The following is a 27,817-nucleotide window of genomic DNA, read 5'->3' as shown; positions in this document are numbered from 1 at the left end:
CAATGCACAGTGTATTCTATTTACATGTGCTATTGTAACCCTTTGATATTAAACTGTCTGTCAGTATAAGGCACTGATAAGGCAATCATGCTGTTTTGAGTTTTCAGTATTTGCTGTCAACAAGAAAATTAATGTAGGATTTTTTTAAGAACCTTCACGGGCCATTCTAATTATTTCTGATGTGGTTAATGTTGATGGAAACGAGAAAAGATTTCATTTTATGAAATCTGGAATCATTTCACTGGTATCATTAGTGTGCTGGAAGGACAGCCACGACAGACGAGTTTGAGTTAAAATGAAATAGAAGAAGAGGGATTTCCCCCAGCATTCTTAGCCAGTATTCTATTTGGTGAAGAAAATAATTAAATTAAATATTTTCTGAAAGGTGTGTGTGGGGATATTCTTTCAGGGGAATCTGAGTCATGGTCAGTGAAAATAATGTTTATGCACAAGATGATTATTGGATATGTATGTATGTATGTATATGACATAGACCTTCTTGCATTCGGTTTTGTTACAGAGAAGAGACGTGGACATAATTTCACTTCATCCTATGCTTTTCATTTTTGCTTTAAGGTGCTTTCCCCCTCCTCCAGACATCACATCCGGGTCACTGGCTTGTTTCTGCGCGTGTGAGGCTGGTCCACCATACCGTGGCGTATTGCAGCCCCGAGTCATCTGCGCTGGCTGCATGTTTCATGGACAGCCTAATATCACTGGTGTCCAGCGGCAGCCTACTGGAATTAAAGGGCCCTGGACTGGTGACAGACCAGCATCGCTGAGGCGGGCATGAGCGACAGTCCCATGGGCGCATTTTTATAGGCTAGTCATTTTTAGCGATGTCAAAGAGCCTGAAGAAGAAAAATCACTGGACCAACAAAGTCCACGAGACGGTCCTCTCCAGGAGTAAGGAGGGGGAGCTGGGGTTTGATTTGAAAGGGGGCGCGGAGAATGGCCAGTTTCCATTTTTGGCTGAAGTGAAACAAGGCAAGGTGGTCATTCAGAGCGGTAAACTGTCCCAGGACGAGCTTCTTCTGGAGGTCAACGACACGCCGGTGTCCGGGCTCACCCTCAGGGATGTATATGCCGTAATCAAGCACTGCAAAGATCCCGTACGGCTGAAGTGTGTAAAGCAAGGTGAGATGGCAAAACAGCGTAAACATCAGTGCGCCGCCGCTGGGCGGTATGCATATCTGACCTGGCTGTGTAGCCCACTGCTCTGCTGTTTTAGAAAACAGAACACAGAAGCTAGCTATCGTTACGGCAATAACGATTGATGAGATGTTAAATGGGGAGGATGTGTGAGGCAGCTGATACTAATTATTTGCAACATGCACAGTAATATATTTTATTGAATGTCGTTTTAGTTCGTGTATAAGGGATTAGTCGTTGCTGAATCACATATCCATTTTGACAGTCAGTACCATTGGAATAAGCTTTTGGTTGTTGAATTGCAGAGCTCTCATGTCATTACGCACTGGGGGTGTGTTCAACTGGAAGAGATACATGCTTGGTGGAGATGCCGGAGGCATGCCATCCACATTTGTAGGCTTTTTTTCCATTGATCCAGTACATCGTTTGGCGTATCGTTCCTAAGAGAGATCCTGTCAAAGAAGGGAATCATTGCTTGCCCATATTCAGTTTCAGTCGGTGAACTAGAAAAATAGATAGAGTTATATGCAGCAAACACGGTCAGAATTACAATGTGGGTCTATAAACAATAGAGATAGCTCAACAGAGATTGTGCAGCAGTCAGACTGGGTTGGTGTACACATGCTTCCTGACACCATACACTCTGTATTGCATCTGGAATACACAGTCGTCCCCTAAGATCACAGTATTTATGGGTTTCATGTACAGAGATGTTTTTGCCATAGGCTTTAAGCACTCACAGAGTGCCTGAACTACCCAAAGGCCTGCCTGTGTGTGTGTGTGTGTGTGTGTGTGTGTGTGTGTGTGTGTGTGTGTGTGTGTGTGTGTTTGTGTGTGTGTGTGTGTGTGTGCGTGTGTGTGTGTGTGTGTGTTGTTTAATTGCTTAGTGGGAGTAAAAGGGGGTCCATGGTTCAGGTAGGTACAAGGGCCCCCTGTGTAGTGTGAAGAGAATGGAGAAAGCAGTGTCACAAAAGTGTCTTTGCAGTGTCACAAAAATGTAAAAGACGCCTGCACTATCAGCCAGAAGGAGTTGACATTTGGGGTCAGATAGGAATGGGACATTGAAACAGAATGATAATTTCAGTGAAAGTTAAAAATCCATTTCCATCAGTGACTTGGATCGTTAAATTATCAATGAAAGTGCTTGCTCTTAACTTTACAGCTCAAGTATGGGAGAACTCTAAGGGCCTCTCAAAGACTAAACACACTATCTTTAAGTCAGTTTGAGATTGTGTGAGTATGGTGTGTCTGCAGGAAGACTCATGTTTCATGTAAAGAGCCTTTCTGATTTAATGCAGTAGCACATATTAGTCAAAGGGTGCATGTTGGCTACTAGTCATCAGTCAACAAACCACTTTACCCACATTTACTGCATAGGTTAGGGAGTTTGAGAGACTTTTCCAACATGTACTGTTTATATGGAAGAGAGTTTGAGAGACTTTTCCCACATGTACTGTTTATATGGAAGAGAGTTTGAGAGACTTTTCCCACATGTACTGTATATGTTAGGGAGTTTGAGAGACTTTTCCCACATGTACTGTATATAGGGAGATTGAGACTTTTCTTGCAATCCGTTTGCATGCCCTAATGGCCTTCAGTACTGTGTTAAAAGCAGTTAGAAACAAATACAATAGCTACTATTATTTTATAATGGTTATTTATTTTAATTGATACACTGACTCACCATTTTGATCATTTATTTCTGTTGTTCCTGCTTTGTACTCTCCCCATTGCGTTAGGGATAATGGAGGCTAATGAAATGAAAATAGCAGAAGATGCACTGTGGAGCTCCTTTTGCAATTTTTATTTACTTAAATACTTCTAATATCATCATCCTAGTTTACGGAAGCTCTTGGACACTATTGATGTGAACCCCAGCTATGTGAGGTTAGCACAATTTGACCAGAGGACATGGTCGTGGTGGTAGTTTGACCCGAGAACATGGTCGAGGTAGTAGTTTGACCCGAGAACATGGTCGTGGTAGTAGTTTGGTGACTTGTTAACAGCCCTTTGCCAACATAAGAAAAATTCAATAATGTTTAAAAATGTAATTTAAAGTGTTGGAAACTCTGTCCTTGATTGTTTTACAAACTTTTAATTGAGCTGTTTTCAATTATTAGCTTTGTTATTTCCTTTGCAAGATATCGGTTTTACAATTTCTCCCGTTGTACTGTCTATAATAAAAGTCCTTGATTCAGCTTTGCCCTACTTCAGGCCCCTTTCAGCTTCAGAATTGGACACACACAGAAACACAGAAACACAGCTTTCCTTATAGTGGACATTTGCCATTAGTGACTTTAGAGAGTGAGTAGTTATTCTGCCTTGTAAGTGTTTGAACATGATATTAAACTTAAGGCATATTGTAAAGTGTTTTGAACATGATATTAAACTTAAGACATATTGATGCATCCAACTGCTGTGTCTTGCACATAGTTGACATTTAAAATAAAAGCTTGTTCCTAAATTCATGAATAGGCGTTTTGAAGGGTACTGTATTTTCCAGACTATAAATCCCAGCCACATTACAGTATTTTATGTAAAACTAAATGCCATGTAGTTGTGGTGCGAGTGCTACTAGCCACTTAAAAGTTGTATGGGATGGGTATTTCAAGCAAATATACTACACACTCTCCTTGCACTAATCTGGGGAAATTAAACTTTATTTTATTTGCCAACGACGCAGAATGACAGAATGACAGTTTTGTTATAAAGATAAGTGACTAGATAGCCTACTAGCTGGCTAGCTTGCTAAGTAGCTTGCTAGTAATGTAATGCTATTTGCATACGCCACGCCCACTCAAAGCGAAACAAGTGTTCGCGTTGCTGGAATGCATCCGTACCGCTTGGTTATGCAGCAAACCCTGTGCAGCTTTTAAATTTAGTTCATATTAACAAAAGTTCCTATTTAGACAAGCTAGCAGCTGGTAATTGTGAAGATGTTTCCTTAAGCTTGAAATAGCTACAATAGTTAAAAAAGCTACAATAGGTAGAAACCCACTGTGTGCATGTGCAGCTTCATATTAACATGAGTTCATATCCACGTTATATTAAAATTAGTTCATATTACACATGCCAGCTAGCTAGAGATAGCAAGTATAGTTCATAGCTAGGTTAACTTACATGAGATCTTCCATGTTTTACACACCTCTTGCGGGAGGTTTGTTATTGTCATGGAAGACTGAATGTGAATGAAAATTGGCCCATGTTGTTTTTAATGAGTTACTGTGCATGTTACTAGCTTCCAGGCGAAAAACCGCAGGGCTGCAGACATTTTTACAAAATCAAAGTATAAACCGCGTTTAATAGTTGAAAAATTACGGTAATTTAAGTGAGAAGAATATCGGCAATGTAAGGCCAGGAATGGTCAATACATCTTAAATAATTATGTTTTTGTGTAGTTTTTAAGTACATTTCAGTACACATGAATTCTGTTCTGAATATAAACAAGAACTTGTGGGTTCAAAGTTTCAACCCATGACATTTGATTTCAACTTAATTTCAATAACATTCTAGTATGGATGAAACAAAAATACTCTTCTAGATAAACTGTCTGATGTCTATGTTTTTTTTATATCTCGTCAATTTGTTTTCTAGCTCATGTGGCATTTTAGGAGGGTTTATGCATGTATGATTAATGTATGGGTAAATGATGTTTTGCGGGTGTTCATTCTAATATTCTAGACATATTGTAACATAAATGAACAGATTGTCTCAGACAGAACAACAGTTGCCTGTGGCCTCCTTTCCTGTGGATGATTTATGTGTTTATGTGCAGTGCCCTACTGCAGCAAGCCACATTTGTGTTGATCACTTGCCTTGGTCTGATGAGGATTGTTCAGGTGTAGAAACTTGGATTGGTTGTGTCATGTGATCACAGGAGTAGGTGGATGTATGGCAGAAGGTGACGGAGAGGAAGGGGAGGGGAGCCAATCAGAAATGAATTCATACACATAGGTCTTTTGAGAGAGGGTTTGATCAGGGCTATTTTTTTTTTTAAAGAGTTGTTTTTGGGCTTTTTGCCTTTAATCGGATAGGACAGTGAAGGTTTGGTCAGGAAATGACATGGAGAGAAGAGGTAGGGGTGGGATAGCGAAATGACAGCGGGTTAGGGTTCGAACCTGTGTCCCCGTGGGTGTTCAAGCCCGTACATGGTCGGGGCTACTGCTAGCGCCACAGTGCCCCCCTGATCAGGATTATTTTGAATGATTGTGGAACGTATCCTGAAATGAGGGAGTTCTCATTACTTTAAGTAGAGTTTCATTTAATAATGGTATTGCGAGTTTAAGTAGTTTTGTAGGGGTAAGGTCTAGTAGTAGGCACATTGATAATTTAGATGAGATCAGGGAATAGATTTCAGGGAAGCCGATGGGTGTGAAGGATTCTAGGAGTGCACCAGGGGGTGTTACAGAGGCAGTCATAGTGGATCCTGGAAGGGCAATAGGGTCATGGAGGCTTAGGAGACTGTGAACCTTTTCTCTTATTGTTACTGCTACAGGAAAATATATTTTTTAAACAAAATCACAAGACACAATTATTGGCACACCATGAAATTAGAATTGAGGCAGTGCAAATGATCCCAAGTATATATGTTACTATTTTTAAATTGGCCTTAGTGTGTTTAGGACATTCTTAGCAGTCTTCACTAAACCCCATCACTACGGTATAACAATTAGGTGACACAGGGCCCGAATCCCTTAGTAATCTATCACCATGGAAAAGATTTAAGAACATTCCATCGCAATACGGCAAAAGTGTGTTGACTTGATCAAATCAGTTAGGGCAATCAAGAAAAAGTTCAAAAATATTAAAACTATCATGAACCAGCCTAGAAGAGATTTGACAGAACTGGTCAGAGAAGTAAAAAAAAATCTTGGGGTCACCATGTCTCCGAATCCACCATAAGACATCAACTCCATGCCAACTGTGTGTTTGGAAGGTATGCCAGAAAGAAGCCTGGCCAAAAGTGCTTGGGACTTTAACTGGGACAGGGTGCTGTGGTCAGACGAAACTAAAAGCGTTAAATGGTCAGACGAAACTAAAAGCGTTAAATTGGATCTGTGATTCTGTGGGGCTGTTTCTCCTCCATAGGCCCTGGCAGTATTGTATACATGGCAATATGGATTCCAGGAAGTACATGATGAATTTGAATCAAAATCTGGATGCCTCTGCCAAGAAGCGAAAACTGGTGGCTGGATCTTCTAGCAGGGCAAAGATCCAAACAATACATTAAAATTCACTAAAATATTGTGAAATGAATACAAAAGCAAGCTTTTGCTATGGCCATCCCAGTCCCCTGACCTAAATCCAATTGAAAACCGGTGGGTTAAGCTTAAGAAGAGAGTGCACAAGAGAATACCGGGGACTGTGCAAGATCTGGAGAGATTCTGCATTAAGGGATAGTGGAAAAACTTTATCTTATAAGATGTTACAAGACAACACTGCGGTTCTGTTTGCAAAATGGGGGTTTCACAAAATACTAAACATATGTTTGGAATAGAATCTATTTTGTGATCACCTGTGACTTTTTTCTTGTGGTGATTAGCTCATATATAATTCATGTATTTTCTTGATTTGCTGAGATAAAACATCATTTGATAAACAGTAAGGGTGATTTTCATGAGCCTTTTGCACTCATATTAAGTATGGATAGCGAAGGGACTGTATGTTGTCACATTCTTAGCACATAAGATTTTAGAGGGGTACTAAGGTGTCTAAGAAACATTGCTTTTGTAGACATAATAAAGTATAAAGGATCTTGTCTAAGTGTGTGTATTTTAAGCGTGTCTTATCAGGATATATAAAAAATTGATGGCCATATTTTGAGTTAATGGAAGCAGTTTGGGATTGAAGTATTTCTGAACCGATTGCTGATAGTAAATTGCTAGGAATCTATCTGAAATCTTTTTACCCATGTCTTGTTAGCCATTAATCCCATGTTATTCTTGCCATACCAGTCTTAGATCCCTGGTTTAGGAAGGCATCAAAATGTCTGTTAAAACACAAATATGGGAAAGGCCATCTAATTATAGAGGGTGCACTAAGAATACCATTTTTGAGTTAAATGTTTTTTATGGGTTTTCCTTAATGAATATGCAACTAGGGGTGTTTCCCCCTTTGTATCCAGATGAGAAGGTGGAGTAGGTGCAGATATATTAGCCTTACACACACAGCCTGGTGCGGCAAGGCAGAGGGAGGTTCTGGGAATGGTGCTCACAACTGTAAATGTGCTGTTCACCTATGCCCCTCCACCATCCCCATCTTCTCAAAGACAGATCTCCCTCAGATATTCTCTCCCATATAGCCGGCAGCAATCCTCATCAATATTACATTCTATTTGTAGCTCAACAATGAACACAAATGAATAATAATTCTTTGACTGTGAAATGACAGTGTTTCAGATCATATCTCACCCAGGACTTGCATGATGTGTAGAACCACACACAAAAGGTTCATTTGCATATGGCTTCAACATCATATTTGCAGAGCTTGTGTACTCTTTGTGAACATGCCAGATGCTCATTAACACAGCATGCAATCTGTCAGGAAAATACTGCTCTTTTTGGAAGATCTGACTAAATCCTAGTCTCAGTGTGATAGTCACATGAGTTATACAGCTGAGCAGTAAATAATGCAAAGCAGCTCCATCAGCGTTGTCCCTGGCCCTGTTTAGTTGTATTGTGTTTTCCTTTTCCAGAGAGGGCTAGGAAATTAGCTCAAGTCACTTAAATTGACACATCTTCTGCACATGCTCAGATTAACAACACACACACACACACACACACACACACACACACGCACACACGCACACACACACACACACACACACATTAACAGATGTGCCATCTATGGCATAGTTAGCATAATTTCTTTAGCCCATGCACAATATGAAGTCCCTTCAAAGTACGTAGATGCTGAGGGCTGAGATCACTTAAGTGGACGAAAACTATGGCAAAGAGGAAGCCAGCATTACACAGTATATATACGTGTAATAGTCTAATGAAGGGTCTGTCTTGATGGCCTTAGATCAAGAAAGAGTAATCTAGTCAGCAATAATGGAGCAAACCACCAAATTATTAGAATAATATAATATAGTAAGAGAGGGAGAGGCTGCCCGGCAAGGTGTATGGGAATTTTGGTTATGTTTTGTTTGGTTGAGTTATGTTTGGTTATGGTTGGCTGACATGCTCGTATATGTTTTTTTTTATTATTATTATACCAGCATAGTAAGGGTGGCAGGATTCAACAACAGTGCACAACTGGCTGGCGACAGTCGCAACATGAGCTGCCATGCTGTACCCTGGATTTGTAAAGGCCCTCCTACAACATACGCTGTCTGTAGCCAAGTCCTGCCTAACACAACAACATGGCTGACAAGAAGTATGAAGAATGTTGCGACAGGTGACAGGTTTTTGATGCATTATTCATGACTATGGGATGCACTAAAGAGGCCTGTCTTGAGACTAGATTTACATATGGAAATGTTATACACTTCTAGGATGGAAGCAGGGAGATTATTCCACTGGAGGGGGGCTCGATAGCAGAATACTCTTCCTCCTATTGATATTATTGGAATAACAAGGTGATCTGCACTTGATACAAGGTGTTAGGTTTGGTATGCGACCTCGGTATTGTATTCCCTGTGACCCAAACAATTACTGTCAGAATAATCTATCCATGTCACCAGTTGTTGTCTATCAGCCTTAGCATGCTAGTTGGTTAAGCCTGGTCTAACGGATTAGTCAAGCTCAATGCAAGGCTGGATCTAGAAGTGTGCGGGGATGGGTCATGCCCTCCCAAATTTCTGCTCTTCCCACCCAAATCGGTCCATCGGTCAGCTTTAATCTGCCTTCTGAATCTGCCACCTCAATCACGTTTATGTAATTTGCACTTTCAGAATGTCATGATCAAACATGACAGGAATTTTTAAGTAGATTAATAACTGCGGCATGAATTCCAAGTAGCCTAATGATTAAGCATACTTGCGTGAGTGAGAACATCTATAGTTACAGCTAGTTATTGCACAGAGACGTCGGAGAAACCAGTGGAGTCGGCCGGGATGTTCAATGCGAGAATGAATCTGTTCGGAATACCAGAGACTCAACGACATACCGCCTTTGAAGAGACTCTTTATTGAACACATAATAGATGTAGGCTAAATAGAAGCATGATATTTAAACAAATAAAAAACCCTGCTGTAAATGGGTGAAAAATATGTGTATTAGTATAAACATGTGCATACAAGATATTAAATATTTTGAAGTGATCTGCAAGGAGGATTGGGTGAAATTTTATAACTAATAAATACTTTTTGTCTTTTTACAGGGAGGGTTTTGAGAACATAATGTTGGGTTCACAAATATGAAATAAAATATAAAAAAATATTATTTTTATCGCCAAAAGTCTAGAACTGTTCTATTACAATTTAAGCCTATTCCTCATGTGCAAATAATTCAGAATAATTTTGTGCAACTGTATGTAGAGAGGTAGTTGTACGAGAGAGATCAGTTGTACGTTAAAACTTGGAAAATGTCATCACCCAAATTTGTTGATTGCCTGAATGAGACAAAAAATGGAAGGCAAGTGGTATACTTGGCATTTGGTATATTGGCTTGCTCATCAAAATGGCTGCCAACTGCCAATCAAAATGTAACAGTCAATATTTGCTAATGGATGATCTTCATGAAACTTCAAAGGCTCTTTCAAAATGGCAAAGAAGCTATGTACCACATACTGTATGTATGAAAATATTACGTATTGGCCTCAAGGGGCGCTGCCACTTCCACCCCAAAATTTCAATCTCATCAAAAAAGCAGGAAAACAAACTTGTATGAGACCATTCATCCAGTCATAATGGAATCTGTTGTATATCATCTCCAGACCATCATGATAGAAAGTGGTTCAGGGAAATTTGGTATGCTTATAATTGGTTTCATTTGCTCACATCTCTCGATAAGTTCCACTTGACTTGCTAAACAAAATGGCCGCCAACAGCCAGTCAGATTTCAGCAGTCAATATACTGTAGGCTACAACACTTTTTCTGTATTTCATACATTGGTCTTTCTTCAAAATTAATTTAGCCTTTAAAACCTTACGTAGCAGTTCTAGAATTCAAATGGTTCTCTTTCACCGGTTGAGGCTTTCAAATCAATCAAATCAGATGATTCCCGCTTCTGGCTGAAATTACACAGCTAACATTTCTCCTCTACAAGTAAGGCTGCTTTTGTCTTTATTTGCAGCCACCTGGTGTATTAGATTTGGGCTGCCCCCTAGTGGTCATTCTCTATTGGCAGTCTCCTGTCTCTTTCATATGATTACAAAATGCCACACACAGTTATACATTATTTAACTGTTTTAATGAGTTTTTTATTTGATTTCTTAGGCAAAAATAATGGAGAAATATGTAGATGGCTACAGTATAGCATAAAGGAGAAATGCATGGGGAAAACACAGGTAAGAATAGTTGTTGGCTGTAGTAGTATTTCTTCTATATAAGCAGTGCAAATGCCCAGTGCATGTGTTGTGGGGATGGTAGTGGCATTGGTTTGTGTGTGTGCATTCGGTAGAGGGAGTAAGGGGGGTTGAGCTCTGCTTGCCTGTAATATATGTAATATATAGCCCTGGGATTGCTTTCATCTTATGTAATTTCTGTGATATCACATTTGCCTGCGGAGGACATTCAACATGACAAAGCTTTCTCTCTTTCTCTCTCTCACACAATCATGCATACACATACAGAGAGAGAGAGAGAGAGAGAGAGAGAGAGAGAGAGAGAGAGAGAGAGAGAGAGAGAGAGAGAGAGAGAGAGAGAGAGAGAGAGAGAGAGAGAGAGAGAGAGAGAGAGAGAGAGAGAGAGAGAGAGAGAGAGAGAGAGAGAGAGAGAGAGAGAGAGAGAGAGAGAGAGAGAGAGAGAGCAGGAGACATGACACACGTTTGGCAGAGCTGCTCTGGGTTGTTGCTGGACTGGCAGAGAGAGGGAGCTATAGGATGTATAATGGGCACTGGGATATGATGAGCCAATGAGAGAGCAGGCTTTGATGTGATAGGCTCTCCCCGAGCAGAATGAGCTGTGCTCTGCTTGCCCATATCCATCGACAGCTCTCTTGTCTGCCCTGTTTCCTCTGTGGCTCTCGTCATGATTTGCCATCCTCTTATTGGGATTTATTCTTTTGCAAAGAAGACAATCTATCCTGCTTGAAATATTGAAATAGTCAAAAAGAATCGTGTATACCTGGCAGCTTTGAATGTGATCAGTAATTGGTCAGAGAGAGCGAGGCAAACAGAGGATTGTGAGCCATGGAATACCAGGAGAAGTGTGCAGTCCTCTGAACTGCTGGACTAGAACCTGCTCATGCTTGGGAGAGAGAGAGGAAAAAAGGATTCAGAGGATTGGCACAGAGCGCTTGGAGGAGGCTGCTCCTTTTGGAAGATAGGATTGTGATAAAAGGATATTGGATCTCACACTGAGGAAATCTGCGAATGAGGTGCCTGCCTTTACCGTGCCTACTGCCTGCTTCTCAACATGATTCATGCGCCTAGCATAGATTTGGCAATAGGATGTGCATAAGGTGTTAAGAATCCTCGGTCAAGAGGGGGTTCTATTCATCACCATTGTTCTTTTACCCTATGCAAGTTTCAATTTGTGTGGGTCTCAGTAAGCTATCACTGGTAGGACAAGATGGTGCCGGCAATACCATAATTGTCTGTGTGAGCCTTGATGGACACCGCAAAATCAGTTCTTCTTTTATATGTAAATGTAGGTTTTTGTGGTTGGGTTTTTTGTTAGGGTCTGAACTGAATTCTTGTTTTTTCTCTCACAGAATTCCATTCTCCTTGATAGACGAGTCAGGTTTATTCAAGGTGCCCCTATTTTGCATGTTTGTGAAAGATGAGTTACTGCCCTGCAGTGCAGGCCAGGGTTTTAATTTAATTTGATGCCAGATGTGGATTTGCTGCTTTGGAAAGACAGTAGCTAGGCTATAAGAATTAGGATAACATGAGTTGATCTCAAATCAGTTGTCAAGGACAGAGAGGGGGCATTGCAAGCTCTCCTCCAAGTTAGTTTGTATTCTAACAATCTCCTCAGTTTCCATAGGCTGTGCTTCATAGGAAGCATTCCATTCATTTTACAGTGACTCACGCCTGTGCAGGAATGAATGAATGGTTTCCGATGGTTACGGTGCTGTGAAGCAGACAAACATCATGTTACATTTGCATATTGTTTACATGTGGACCATTTTACACATTCAATTCATGATTAATATCTTGCAGTGTTTGAGAGCCTGTTATCTATAACATTTGAACAGATGTAATTTTATAAACATTAACATGCAACACTTTGGGCCCTATTGGAATGACTCAAGGTATTGCTCAAGCACAAGTCATCTTCAGCACTATGTCATTGAGCGGGTCAAGGAGAACTGCTATTTTTGTGCACACATGGGTTGGTTGAGGTGAAATGCAAATTGTAGGCTTTGGTGACGAAACTGTGTTATATAGCCAATTTGTACAGTAAATTGTTACCAGTAGTATGAAATTATCAAATGTTATGGACAGTATTTTAGCAAAACTGTGATTTTGATTGAGAAATAATACATATTTCATAAGAGATATGTGAACCAGTTAATGCTAGCAGCCACCTAACGTCTAAGACTGCACGAGTTTAGAAGTTGCTTGGGGTTCTTTTTATGTATCTTTCCTGCAATACCAAACTGTCACTGTCCTGTATGGTGTGGGCCAGGTAGTGGAAAAAACTAAAGGGGCCCTAACTTAATATACCGCAGGTTCTTACACGCAACCAAAAAGGGCATTGCTTAATGCAGTTTTGATTAATAGTGGACATTGATTAGGTAATTTCATAACGTGTGCACAGACCTAAGAACCTTCAAGGGTAGATGAAGCCTAATTTGTGTGTGTCTGATCAAATAGGTAGGCGTTTCATGAAAATCGTTTTGAGAAAGAAGTTCTGACACTTTCCTTGAAATGTAACCTTCATCTTGGTTTTGAATGTTTGGCAGGTGCATCTGATCTAATCTCCAAACAGTTTTGACATTGTTTAATTTACCACTCAGTTATATAGTTAGTTTCTAAATTCACAAATGAATGTCACCCGATTCAAAAATGTATTTTGTGATTCACAAATAAATTTCAGACGATTCTCTTCGTAACTTCCCCATTAACTGTGGTTTATACATTGATTTTGAAAAAAGTCCTCCGGGTTAATATATGGTTTTGCCTTTTAGTTAGTAACACACACAGGGCCTTATTTAATAACAGGATTGCGCCCATTTCTGGCGTAAAATAGCGGTCGTTAACATAAAACGGTATTAACTAAGGGGGCGCATTTGAGTAGAGTCACATATTAACGCTTTGGGGGTGTGAACTTGGGAGGGCACGGAAACGTGGGTGGAACGTGGGCGTAAAGCGCAATTTAATGGGAGGAGAGAAGGTAAGTGCGCCTAATGATGTATTGCGTGGTATTTACTAAAACTGCCTAGCGAGCGCACGTCTCTAATTTGTGGGATAATTCTCCGCCTCATAAAAGCACGTCTTAACCAGGAAGCGCATTTCCACTGAGTCTGAAAACGTTGATATGGCAGCAGTTATAAGAGCAAGGTGAAGACATAGACAGAGACAGCGCACAGAAATATTTTTTTCAACTCGTATAACAATTTTTCAGTTAAGCGAACCACAAATCATTAGACGGTACAGGTTAACCAGCCACACAATACTTCAATTACTGAACCAGATCAGAGACGACATCGAACCCTCCAACCAGAGTTCACATTCCATTCCATCAGTTGTTAAACTCCGGACAACATTGCAAATATTGGCATCGGATCATTTAAAACAGTTATAGCATCAGCAGTTGGTATATCTCAGCCTTCACTCAGCCAGATATTCACCCAGGTACTCGACGCATTGCTACGGCGCACTGGTCAATACATTTCCCCTCTGCCATAGCTGAAATTCAAACACGACTTTTTTTGAGAACGCAAACTTTCCGAAACGTAATTGGAACCATTGATTGCACCCACGTCCATATATATTGTAGTGAACCCATGTCCCTTGTAGAAATTATTAATCTCGCCATGTACACATCTATATTGTTATAATAGACAGTTTATTAATGCCACCAATAGCATATTCTTTATAATCGTGTTCTTTTAAACATCTCGCTGTAGGTGATGGCAGGCAGAACAAAAATATAACAGCGCACACATTGAATCAGGCTCAGTGATTGAGCGAAAGTGAACCAATATATTTACCTCCTCTTAGCTGAACCTTCATTTTCTCTTCCTAAATAAATACCACGGAAAATGCGCAAAAACACTGTGATAATGTGCGACCGCAGATTTAGCTGCGGTCGCAATCTTAGTAAATCAGGCCCTATAGGGCGGAGTAAACACAGATTGCCCAGCGCGGATCTGGTTTGATAAATACCACGGAAAATGCGCAAAAACACTCTGCATTAATGTGCGACCGCAGATTTAGCTGCGGTTGCAATCTTAGTAAATCAGGCCCACAGTAACTCTGCCAGGTGAAGCGTGAGGTACTTGTGTGGGTGTGTGTGTGTGTGTGTTCAGGGAGGGGGTGAAGTATTTTTGCTTGAAATGCTCATTTCTACTACAAACTACATACAACATTAAAATGGGTAGTAGCACTCGGTTACATGGCATTTAGTTTTACATGAAAAGATGACGTAACGTCGAATAAACTGAGGTTAATACACAGGTGCGGTCAATCAGGGGTGCGGTTACTTTATTTGGACTAACATGACACTTTTAAAATAGGCTTTACAACAGGAAAACAGATTTATATGGCATTAACAAGTTTAATGTTAGTTCTGTTTGCGGCTAAGCATAATGGAACATTAGCAAACAAGCATGCCGCAAACTGCAGCAGTATCGATCATAATACATTCATTTCATGGAGCACATGTCTGGGCTGGATTTAAAAAGGTCAAAAGTAGATACAAAAAGAAATCCACCGAAATCCTCCTGTTTTCCAGTGCATTGAAAGCTGCTGGACAGCATAACTGCTGGACAGGATGGATGGAAGAATATATATTTGTTTACTTGTTGCATAGCTCAAATAATGAAACAACTGAGCAAAGACACTGAGCAGCTGTACAGAGGCGACTCGTAGAGGACGCCAGGAGAAGCTCAGCCTCAGAATAAAATGACTTGAGACGTGAAAATCTCTTTTTAATTTTAACATTTTAATGAAACGTGATTATATTCCTATTTTAATTAAGTGGCTTACCTTACATTTGATGGTGATTATGGTGAAGGGAAACGTTTAAATGTCATATCGTTGTAGGTCTCTTGCTTAACAGTAGCCTATTTCAGGCCGCCAAGGGATGCCAGACAATTACCATTGAGTGTTACTGTGCTGACTGGACTGCGAATGAGAATAAACTTTGGTTAAAGCAATTGACAGACATGAGAAATCAAAACCCCAAATTATATCTAGTCTTAAATTAAAGCTATTCAATAAAGTAAGGGTTGACCGATCAAGCAGTTGTGTCCAAAAGCACTATAGCCAGGTAGCTTAAAACTGTGAGGTATTGAAAAGGCTAATCAGTGTGGTGTTAAACATGGGAGAGCAAGAAGTGCCATTTTGGGGGCATGATGAATCTGCTCTTGATTTCATAATCAAATCCTACTAGCATAGGTTCTGTGTTCAATATTATTGCAGATTTAGAATGCAGCACGGTTTTTACAGAGAGATGAGCGTAGGTAGATGATAAATATCCTTCCCGCACATTCACTTTCCACTGTCACACACCTCCTATCTCTGTTCTGGTCAACTGGATCCTGAACTTGGAAGGGGAAAAAGAGAATTAGTCAAGGTTGACGCCAAAAAACTCATCTTTACAGATCCCAATGTACAAAGTATGGTGTGTGTTGCAGCCGTAACCAGCCAGTTGTGTGTTGTTGTTGTATCCTGCTGCTCTGGATCTATTGTTGGGCTTTGAGATTGGTTAGGTTAGGTTGATGGGTATGAGGACTTGCATGTGACCGTGAGAGGAGTGGCTCCTATGTTGAGTCCCCAACCTGTAGCACGAGGAAAAGTCCTAATATGAGTTGAATCTTCTGTTTACTAAAAGTCCTAATATTAGTTGCATCTTATGTGTTTAACTAAAAGTTCTAATGTAAGTTGAATCTTCTGTGTATAACTAAAAGTCCTAATATAAGTTGAATCTTTGCTTGGTTATTGATGCGCTGGTGTCTTTTGGACTTGAACCAAACAAATGATATGTGGCTTGTCATGACAGCGCATGTTAGAATTCCTTGATATGACTGCCTCAAAAGACACAAATTCAACGGCACTCCCACAAATTGATAAGCCATTTCACCTGTCCCACAAAGGCTTTGGCTACTCTTGCGTCCTATGACTGAATACACGCAATGCATGCAAATATATTTCATTAATACAAACAATTCTTCTCGACTCCTCCCTTTGATGTTGCACCATTAGCTGACTATCATTCCATGTGTGAGGCACAGCTTGTGTAAGCCCTTCTTTTACTGTCTATGGTAAAGCCTCAATGTATGAATTGCTGAACCGACTCGAATATCCCAGTGAGAGAAGAGACAGATTGGCAGACCGACTTAGTGATGAGTCAAGTCAGAGGTTACCTGGACAACACTGTGGAGGTCACATGGATCTGGAGTGCATTTTCTCAGGCTTAGACTGAAAAAGCATATGTGTGCTGGGGAAAGTGGAGGCTGTGGCACATTTATGCTTTGTCAGGTCTGTCATTGGCAGTGAAATCTCTCCTTCTACCTGCTTGTCATTTATCTAAAATCAGTACCATCAGAACCATGGAGAATATTCATCCATGAATATTTTCCAAATTCCTAGGTCATCTAGAATATAAATTTGTCCGTGTAGGTTTACCTTAATGTAATGGTATTTAGGTAGCCTGGATACCAGACCGAACCCCGGCCACAAAATGTTTTGGTCTGGAAGTTCGGTCTGGCACTGCCCCGTTGGGGAGGAATTATTCCCGGTCGAAAACATGACAGCCAATCAAATTCTCAGGGCGGGCTTTAAACGATGATGGACAGATGGCTTGAGTTGAATTAAGGGTAGATTCGAAATCGTACCAAGATGGCGTCATCTCGGGAGCCTGTTAGTGGGAAATATTTTATGTGAATTAAGCTATCTTCCCGACTTTTTTATGTCTACATTGACTCGGTTAGTAGTGTATGTGCAACACAAATGTTGTAGAGCAGGGGTTTTCAATTTCATTGAATGTGAGCCTCCCCTTGGAAAAGGTAAGGAGGACCTTACCTTACCTTGTTTCCATATGACGGCGCAGTTTGATGGCCGCATACTATCGTTAGCCAAAACCTCTTTGCACACCACACATTGTGGCAGAGGTGCGCTCTCGGAACCCGACCATGTAAACCCTATATTTAAGTAATCGGGATCATATTTCCTACGTTTTTTTGTGGGCTCCTCCCTTTCTGCTGACTTCGGTTGTTGTATCAGAAAGCGATGCATTTTTCATTGGGCCAACTTGTTCACACACGCAAGCACGAACAATGAGTTAACTGCAGAAACGGAAACCGTTATATATTTCTTCGCTTGTTTCGCGCCTCCCCTGCGACTCTTTGGCGACCCCCAGGGGAGGCCCGCCTCACCTATTGAAAACCCCTGTTGTACAGTATTGTAGGTCTTAACTGAAGCTCTCTAGACATTTATTGTTAGGTTATTACTAACGCTTAGACCAAACATCCATTGAAACACATAGTAGCTAGCTAGCCTCGCTGCTAATAAGTATAACGTGAGTATGTATATCTCACAGATATTGACAGTGCATTAATTTTGAAAAAGCAACAGAGAAACGCGAATAAGGCATTTGTCGATCTAAAAGATGTTTTTGCCGTCCTTCCTACGGGATCTGGTAAAGGTTTAATGTATCAGATGGTCATACCACGTTGCTCTGATTGGTTCTAGGTATCCAATTGAGCGAAGAGGCATTTTCTTTCCTGGTTAGTTGAAACACGCCCCATAATCACAGCCCAATGGAGCAGTATCAGACTCATATTCTGACTAGAATTATGGCATCGTCAGGCTAGTATTTCGGTCTACAAATGAAGACTACGTCTCTGTGGCTCAGTAGACTGACATGCATGCTGTTTCACACCCAGAGCACCTCTGTAGTAATGGGTTCAAATCCAGCCTGAAGTCATTTGTAGTGTACATGATTATCATTCTAACCCTTGGTTGTTAGGTCTATGTAAAACATACACCATATTCCTTCCCTGCAACTCAGAATATTAATATAATAGGCCACATATTATCACCTGCCTGAGCAGCAGTGCAGACTGCTCGTATTATTGTCTGCAGGGGTGTAAATTCACTTCACATGTTTCCACAAGTGAGCTTTTAATAATTGTAATAGTATTCATTTATAAGGTAATTTTAAGGCCATTTTAAGTAGGGTGGTATGGTGGTTAACGCCGTCAAATATCAACCAGGAAGGGGAATAGGCTCCATTTATCATGATCAATTTGCACACCAAAAACTGGAACTGCGCTTCTAACCACAGGTCAAGAGTTTGACAGTCTTTGCAAATGTTTGGTCGAACTATGGTTTTGGGAAACCCCGGTGTAACTTAACGATGGTTAATACTATGTAAGTTACCAACATAGTAACCTCGATAGTTCAAACTATAGTTCATAACACTTGCAATGCAACTGCATAGTTCCAAAGTATGCTTTTGAGAAAAGTACCAGAGGAGCCTGTTGGCACAGTAATAAAGTAGTGAGCTACATTTGTGTCTTTTTTAAGGATACAAAATGATACTAGGATACTAAAATAGTTGGTAAGTCAGTCTTTCTTAGTCGGTAAGATATTTCTGTCTTTATGTACTTTTGCCCTTTGCTTTTTTCCAGGAGGTGTTGTAGATAAGGATCTCCGTCACTATCTAAACCTTCGCTTCCAGAAAGGTTCTGTGGACCACGAACTTCAACAGATCATCCGAGACAATCTCTACCTCCGGACTGTGCCGTGTGAGTACAGTTTTTGCTGATCCTGCTGATTGTGATTTCATTTGAACTTGTGCCAGTCAACCAGTCCACCAGAGAAACTTTTTTTTTTTTTTTGCATTTCAGGGCAGCAGATCTTTGGAATGTAGAACTGTTGTCCTGGGTGCCATTCCAAAATGTCTCAACTACCATGTATCCATAACTGAGTAGTAAATACTGTAGGGTTTGGGTTTGTTGGCAATAATGCGATTAAATTAAGCTGAAATAACATGGACATATTATGTACCCTGCATTGAGAAACACATATTGAGTGCCACAATTTGGTTTTGATTTATTTCATTGTAATATATACCTTTTAGTTCAGTTTCAGTTTGATTGACCTCATTTCTTTCTGTCTGAGAAGAATATATTTAAAGTGAATATGATTAGTACTGAACCAGTGTTGGGGGTAACGAGTTACAAAGTAACGGACTTTAGTAACGTCATTACTATTATTGGTAACGGAGTACAAAAACGCATTACTCTCAAAATATTGGTAACGTCACTACTTTACTAGACCTCAGTAACGAGCTTTCCTGCGTTACCTAAGCCATTTTTTGCCAGTCCAAAAGTTCTCTTTTAGTGGCTCTTTTTTAAAGTGAGGCATATTTCTTTGGTCAGACAGTGAGGACAGGGTTAATGTCCGTTCAAGTAGATGGCTGAGTTTTATAGGCCCTATTGTTTTACATGTTTACAATTGCAATACACTATGAAAGGCTAAGAGATGCCCTTTATAGAAAATTGAAAATAAAGTGATGAAAGGGCCATGATGTTTGCCCAGCTTTGTGGTAAATTTGGACATTTGCTTAAAATAATTGAAAGTAAAGTAACTAGTAGTGAAGTTACTTTTCAAATGCAGTAACTAGTAAAGTAATCTAGTTACAATTTTCTGAAGTAACTAGTAACTTGTAACTAGTTACTTTTTCTGAGTAACTACCCCAACAGTCAAACATATATTTTTGACTTATTATTTTAATCAACAGGGCAACAGCAGGCCTTCAAATCAAGCAGTAGTACAACACTTAACTTAATTCAAAAATAACTGTCTTAGTTATTTAACAGTGTTTTTTTTACCACATTAGGCCCAATGACTCAAAAGTGATTGGCCTACAGTATTAACACTAATTTAAAGCCTTGAGGTGCAGCATATACTTGAATATTTGATTTAACAAAAGGTTAACAAAATGGTTTAACAAACATGCGCTATATCTGTCAGTGATTCTTTTTGGAGTAATATCTGCGATTTCCTCTAGATCAAGGCAAAAGGGACTGCAAAATGCAGTGGAAGGATGTATCCAAAATATTAAGATCAACAACGAAGGGGACACAACAATATTCTAAGCAAAAGTCTCAATCAAAAAAATTAGAAACCCCACAACCAATTCATTAAATGCAACCAGCACAACATTGTAGACTAGTCATGTTCTTTCACAGTGTAATATCTGTATATAATAGTTGAGGCTAGCTAATAACCTACAAAGATTCTTTATTCTTATTTTGTATTCCGTCTCTTGCGAGAGACTGGAGGTATCTATCTAGCTAGCTAGGACGATGACAATCTAGATAACAGCACTGTACAGTAACGTAGCAGTGTGGAGCAAGATAGCGGCTTTCCCAGTGACGTTATTGTTCAAGGGATGTGTGTGCATGTTGCTGAAAGTATTTCACAGTCAGTCACTGTAGCGCGAGACCTTGCTTGTAAAATGATGATCCTGGTGTAATGCTATGGCTTTGTATCAGATCGCCAGGTTTTGTTCAACATTGATACAGTATGTTAAGCTCCTGGTAACTAGTTGGCGTTTGCAATCGCTAGCTAGCGTGCAATTTAGAGACGGTAACATTAACATTTTGACTGTAACATTAACATTTTGATATTAAAGGCACCCAGGGCAACTTTCACCCAGGGCAAGTCTTTTTTAAACGTAGTAAGTTTCAATAACTCCATACCATTACATATCGACAATCAAGGAGCAAAGATGAGACGTCGTTGTGTGGTGAGAACTGATAGAAAATCGATAACAACAACAATCGCCGCCATTTTCTTTCTTTATTGGCGCCCACAATAAATAAAGCAGGATTCCAGTCAATGGAAAAATGGCCTCTCCCCACCGGCGATTGTTGTTGTTTACGATTTTCTATCAGTTCTCACCACACAACGACGTCTCAACTTTGCTCCTTGAATGTCGATATGTAATGGTATGGAGTTATTGAAACTTACTACGTGTAAAAAAGACTAGAAATTGAATGTTTATTTTTCATTGAATGTTTATATAAAGTTGCACTAGGTGCCTTTAACATTAACAATTAATAATACTAGTTGTCATGAACCATAACGGTTTGAGGATGTTCTCTCAACTAGCTAATTAGTTATCATACCTAGCGACAGCTTAGTTCGCTAGTTAGATTGCTAGAGCTCTGCAAGCAGCTTCATTCAATTATTTTCCATTGTAAACTAATTCTATACGACCTGATTATGTCATTCTTTACGAAACATAGCCTGTCGTCAGTTTTCTTCAATAGGCTAATTTAGAAGCAGTAATAGATATTTTACCTGCTTAAAATTAAAATGTCCGGAAAATGAAAACTCTGCAGGTCACTTTGACGGCAACATTTTTTTCTAGCGGAACCTCTGGGTTAAATGCTTATTCATTGCGCCACCAAGGTCCTGTGACGTCAGATCAGGAGCAGCTAAAGCCTATCTTGTCTTCTTGTCTGCAATTGTTAATTTTTCACAAAAGAGAGTAACGTGAGTAACAAACTCATTTAAATTTCAGAAATTGTAACTGCGTTACTTGATTTAAAAAAAAAATACTTTGTTACAAGCTCGCTAAAAGTAGTGGAATTACAGTAATGCGTTACACTGATTTTCACAGATGTAAGCCAGTCCAAAACTGAATGGGCTAATTCGACAATGAATGGATGGGTAGCATCCATGTTATCTGTACTCACAAATTGGTCCTTATTCACCTCCACATCACAAAGCATGACCTTATATTAGAGAAGGTGATACCAAAGCAAGCAGTGTATTTATAGACTGCATATGTCATCCATCACCTGATTGGTGTACACTGCATGGGCTATGTGCGGTTGGCCTGTTCTGCTGTTGACCTTGGCAGTGGTAAGGGAAGATGGTTGTTGTTGGAAGATTGGAGCCAATGTCTAAGCTGCAATCTGTTGTACCTCTGTTCATTTGTGACAGAGTGACAGAGTGACAGCTCATGAGGTGAATGTGTTTCATACAGTAGCACAGTGATGTAATAGTACATTGATGACTCTATTTGAAGGGGAAAAAATATTTGCTAATTAAGTTTTGTATTGGTTAATTATAGGTTACTGTTTTTTGTGAAGTTGCATCAGTATTTTATATTATAAACTGGGTCACACCACATAGTTATGTAAGAATCATGACACAATATTTATTGCTTTAATCATATTGTCTTATTAAGCCTAGTGCATATTTGATTTTTGCCAATAAACGTCTTCGAATTAATTTAGCATTTGATTCATAGAACTGCTACACGATCCCATGGAATCCTCCATGTTGTCCTGGGTATAACTGAAATTACTCTTCAAGATCTACAAAATGTCATAGGATTAAACCTGTAGCAGTTTTGCTCAGTCTTTGTTTGAAGCAGCAGCTCTGCTGGTTATTCCCTACCATACTTTCCCTATTTTTGACTGTTTATGTATTTTATTCTTGATTTCATCTGAGCTCCTTTATTCTGCCTCCACGTTTCTGTTAGCATGTAGACGTCCTCTGGGTTGGGTGGACAACCTTAAGTCAGTCCCCCGTTTGCACAGTCAGTGAGCTCCAAGCCTGTGGTTTCCATAGAAACCACCCTCTCCTCTCCAGTCCTGCTTCTTGTGTCCCCCCTCCCCCTCCATCACATAAAGCGCAAACACATCACAATTACCCAACGACCGGATTAAAATGAGTCCTTTGATTTATGTGCAGTTCCCACTATTGGCCGTGAACATTACAGCATTACAGAGGCTGCTCTTCAGGAGGTGAGAGGGGGTGGGGATGAGCACAGGGAACACCTAAGAAAACATCCGTGCTCCTAGCAGCTGTGGAGAGGCACCCGTGAGAGCTGTACACTTAGACTGAGTGGGCACAAGAGGTCACTTGCCACTGCGCACTGCTGCCTCGGCATCATCTCAATCCCCTTTATTGTTTCTGTATCCTGCTTGGAATGGACCAGTCAGGTTTTTGTTGTTAGGCTTTTATTTCTATGGTAATACTTGTTGCACCATAGCTGAATTCCTGTCTTGTGTAAGCAGTATACATTATACATTACCTATATACAGTTTCATCTTTCACTGTTGCAGTGGAGCTCCTCAATACACAAATCCTTGTTGACCTACATTTCAGCTGTTTCTCACATGCAGAAGCTCCACTGTGATTCAGTAATGTAAGTACTGCGAGTAATGGGATTATTACACAGAAATAGACATGTGGTGTCATTGGTAAGTTCTTTTTGATCAAGACTTCATCAAGATTTTAGAGCCTCCACATTCCCTCCAGATGAAACAAGATTATTTGGACAGAATCAGAAACATCAGGATCATTGGACCATCCAGAAGAGGTCCCTTGGAATGACCTTCATTGTGTTTGAACGCCTCTCATTACTCAGCTGTTTAAACTCCACAAGCTGCTGAGGGGATGGGGATGCTGTGCTATCACAGAGGAACCATAGACAGGAGGTGCATATTCATATGAACCCATCAGTGTGTGGATACTCTGCAACACTCTATTTATAGTAGATGGAGTACTGCCCCTCTTTAGTAGGCTGTAACTTGCCTGTTTATATCGTACCATATACCCTCGCATTGGCAATCTGTGTTGTTTTATACTGTGTTTATTATTATTACTGGTCTGGAAGAATCCACTAGACTGGAAGACTGTGCATATCAGATGTAGGCATGTGGTTGTTTTCAACACACCAGTGACTCTGAGGCACTACGAGAGTGTTTGTTCGACCTCCACTCGCTGCCTCTGTTGTCCACTTGTGCGGCAAGGATGTTCTTGCTGTTACGCCACAGCTGCGATTCACTGCATGAGAGTGAGGTTACTGTGACTGTGCAAAGTCAGGCTTTCCTAAGGCCCTGGGCTGTGCGCTTGTCACGTTGTGTCAGTCAGGAGCAGTAGCACACATCAAGACGAATTAACATGCACCGCCAGTCCAACAGGCTGTCAGGGGGGGGGAGACAGACACCCCGTACTAGCCTTTCTGCCTGCTCTTGCAACCAGTGGCGTCATGAAAACCACAGTTGAAGGCTGGCACTAGTGTTTTTGGGATTCGTTGCAAACTGCTGTATTGCCCATGTTGAAATTGAATCTCTCACCAAGAACTAAAGTAAATGCTCTCTTTCTGCTATGGTTTGTATTGCTCTGACCCGTATGTAGCCTTTGAACCCTGGGTGTTTCTCAGATTACGGCTTACAGGGTGTTGATTATTGTATTTGATGTGAGTTGAGAGACCACATACATGGTCAGTAGGCAGTTAGGTTGATACTGCTGGAGCAACCTGAGTGATGGATCAGACATGCACAACATCTAATGTCCACCTGATCCTGGTGATGCTGGACACTAATCCGTCTAGCAGCAGGAAATACACAGTAAATCAGAAAGATATGGTCATTCATGTTTTTGAGAATGTGCTGTTCTTTTGGCTGGAGAGTTGCAGGTTTGGATCTGGATCAAGTCAAGATTGTAATGGTTTTATTTTCTATAATGGATGGATGTTTTTCACTAACCAGATGTCCACATTGGGTCAGCTGCTTCGTTATTGTAAAAGGCAGTAGCATACATTGAAATGCATCATGTAGCTCCATTACAGTATGATTTGAAGGAGCCCTTTAGACTTTGCATAAGGTTAGTAGGTTAGAGCTTCTTATGGTGCTGCAAACAGCTCCCTGCTTCACCATTGCTTTTACATTTCATGCTAATATTGTTGGTATTTTGCATTGTGTTAATGGTTCCGTTGTGGAATCAAACTGAGAAGTACAGTACACAAGAACATCTTGTTTACGTGATACTCACTGATTCCCTGCAGTCGTGCAGTATGGGGATGCTTAACAAGTGTGTTGTGATGTAGGGCCTATTTTTAGACTGAATGTTTAGTGGGGGATAACAGATGCACATGCCATCATCTCCCTAAGAATATCATCATTCTCAAAGAATGGTGTTGATCAGGCCACGTGGATCAAACTACTACACTAACAGCTACCTAAGATTATCATCATTCTCAGAGAATGGTGTTGATCAGGCCACGTGGATCAAACTACTACACTAACAGCTACCTAAGAATATCATCATTCTCAGAGAATGGTGTTGATCATGTCACATGGATCGAGACTACTACACTAACAAGCAGGTAGATCCCAGATGACATCACAGAACAGTGGCTAATTAAAACTTCACTTTCATGTTCACATGACTCATTACCTGACTGACATGGTTTGATTCGCTCAGTGTGTGCTCACGTGGAGCTTGACTCACTTCTATTCTGTTTGCCCCCTGGTTGGTCAAGTGAACTCTGGCATTATGAAATCCCTCTAGACCACTGGATTGTAATTTTGGAATGCCATGAATTGCTCATTTATGAATATTCCTACAAGCTTCAGCAGAAAACAAAACTAAAAATGGAATGAATGAAGCCACCAGGCATATATGGCTAAGTGGATAATGTCATGATTGCTTTAACATGTACACTACATAGAGTCAGGTTTCGGAGGGTTGAGGCAAAATGCCTGTACCGTTTGTGTGAAATACCTTCTCTAGCACTTCAGGTTCATACACGATTGAAACAAGTTGTTTGGTTGGCTTGCCGGTTTTGGTTGCCCTCGTTAAATTCAGCTCACTTGTGTTATAACATCTTCAATAGCAAGATTCAGCTGAAGCACTAGCATATAGGCTGCAGCATCGGCTGTCCTTGTGAGGTGCCCTGTCCTCCCGGATGTACAAAACTGGCTAACAGCCTGTTACTTTTTTTGTCACTTTGCACTTCAAGTGTTAAGGTCTCTGAAGTGTGTCGGTGCAAAAACAGTATTTGCTAACATTAGATCTCTTGCTTCTTTTAGTGTAGTGGCCATTATTCTCAGCTGTAGCCACTCAAATAGAATTTTCATCCAGTTTTGTTTTCCCCCAGTGAAGTGGCAGAGCCACTGATTGGCTGCCTCATTTCCAGTTGGTAATCAGATCTTGATGATATACCCCATCCTGCATCACTGCTCAGAATATAACAGCATTTCAATCAGTTATGTTATTGAACTAATAATTCTGTTGATTGGTGAAGCATTTGAAAGGAAGGAACTAAAGCATTCAGAGTATTCTGAGCTTGTAGCTGAAGCAAGACTTTGGGCATGTAATAGAAATAGGTGCAAGAGTGGTTTCCTACTTCTACCATATAGGCCTTACCCTGTGTAGCCATGCTATAGTGGTGTAGTAAATAGGCCCATTGAAAAGACAGTAGGGGTATAGGGGGCAGATGTTGTCCTAGGTACAGAGACAAGCATGAGAGAGGTACTGAAGCTCTGTGAGGTAGAGATCCTGTGTTCTATTTAATACAGTGTAGCATATGCATGTTCCAGCCGCCAACCGTGTGAAGTAGTGCATCTGTGTTAGAGAATGTGCACACGCGTTGGAAGTGTGTGTGTAAAACCAGAAGGAGGTGTTTGTGCACAGATGTATTGTATTTCTGACAGCCGAGTCGTGCTGGAGTTCTTCTTTCACCTTCATAGAGATCTCTTGTGCATCACTCACAACAGTGTGCTGTGCTCAACCTTCTCTCTTGGTAATCGCCAACATAATAAAGACTGGATCATATCAGTTTGCTTGAGCTGAACTGTCAAGACAGACAATCGCAAAGTAGCGCCCCAGAAGGGGGGAATCTATCCTGCTGCAGACACGACAGTCATGTTGATTATTCTTTTTATGCTGATGCGTGTTTGGTGTGTTGCACTGAAATATGTATGATGACTGTGTGGAAGCTGCCTCCTCGCTACTGCTTGTTATAGGGATAGCATGTCTGCAATTGCTTTGATGTGATGGTGTAAAATTTGATGGGTAAGCTGTGTCTAAATTTAGCAGATCTGAATTCTGTTGTTTTGGTGTGATGAGGTTAGTGATGAATCTTATTTAAAAGCACACGCATATTTAGTCAGGTTAGTGTGCTCATTCATGCAAGTGACTGTCTTATAGGGGCTTTGCAAGATCTTCATATGTGAGGGGCTAATGATGAAGTTATGATTATTATTAAGCCAAAATAAGCACAATAAAAGACAACATACATCAACACAGCACAAACTTTGAGAATGGTGAGTTCAATTACTTTCTGTTCAGATATTTAACATAGCGTTTTTTTTTCTATTGTGTTCTATTTTAATTTCACAATGAAAACATTTGTGTGCCAGTCCATCATTGTGGCAGTGCATACTGGTGTTTGCTCTCTTTTGGAGTTTCTTGACACTACACTGAAACATTTTGAATCATTGATGTAATCTGTCCTTCTTGCAAATGTTGCTAATATTCAAAATGTCCATGTAGAAGGTAGGTACATATGTACATAATGGGACCTAGATGAAGACAGATATGGAGGACCAAACCTGCCATAATTACAAA

General features: G+C 40.4%; 1 protein-coding gene across 1 annotated transcript in view; it reads left to right on the top strand.

Annotated features, from left to right (window-relative positions):
* Positions 1-839: 839 nt before the first annotated feature.
* Positions 840-27,817, top strand: part of magi2b (membrane associated guanylate kinase, WW and PDZ domain containing 2b) — a gene marked incomplete at both ends in the record, with an annotated part of 91,941 nt that continues 64,963 nt past the window's right edge. The window contains 2 exons of the mRNA XM_080842082.1: positions 840-1,137; positions 19,063-19,179. Coding sequence (XP_080698208.1) covers positions 840-1,137; positions 19,063-19,179 — 415 coding nt within the window. The remainder of the gene's footprint in view (positions 1,138-19,062; positions 19,180-27,817) is intronic.

The sequence above is a fragment of the Sprattus sprattus genome (assembly GCF_963457725.1).
Source record: "Sprattus sprattus genome assembly, chromosome: 7".
NCBI lineage: Eukaryota > Metazoa > Chordata > Actinopteri > Clupeiformes > Clupeidae > Sprattus > Sprattus sprattus.
The sequence above is the reverse complement of the archived record's forward strand: the minus strand, read 5'-3'. Positions and strand labels throughout refer to the sequence as shown.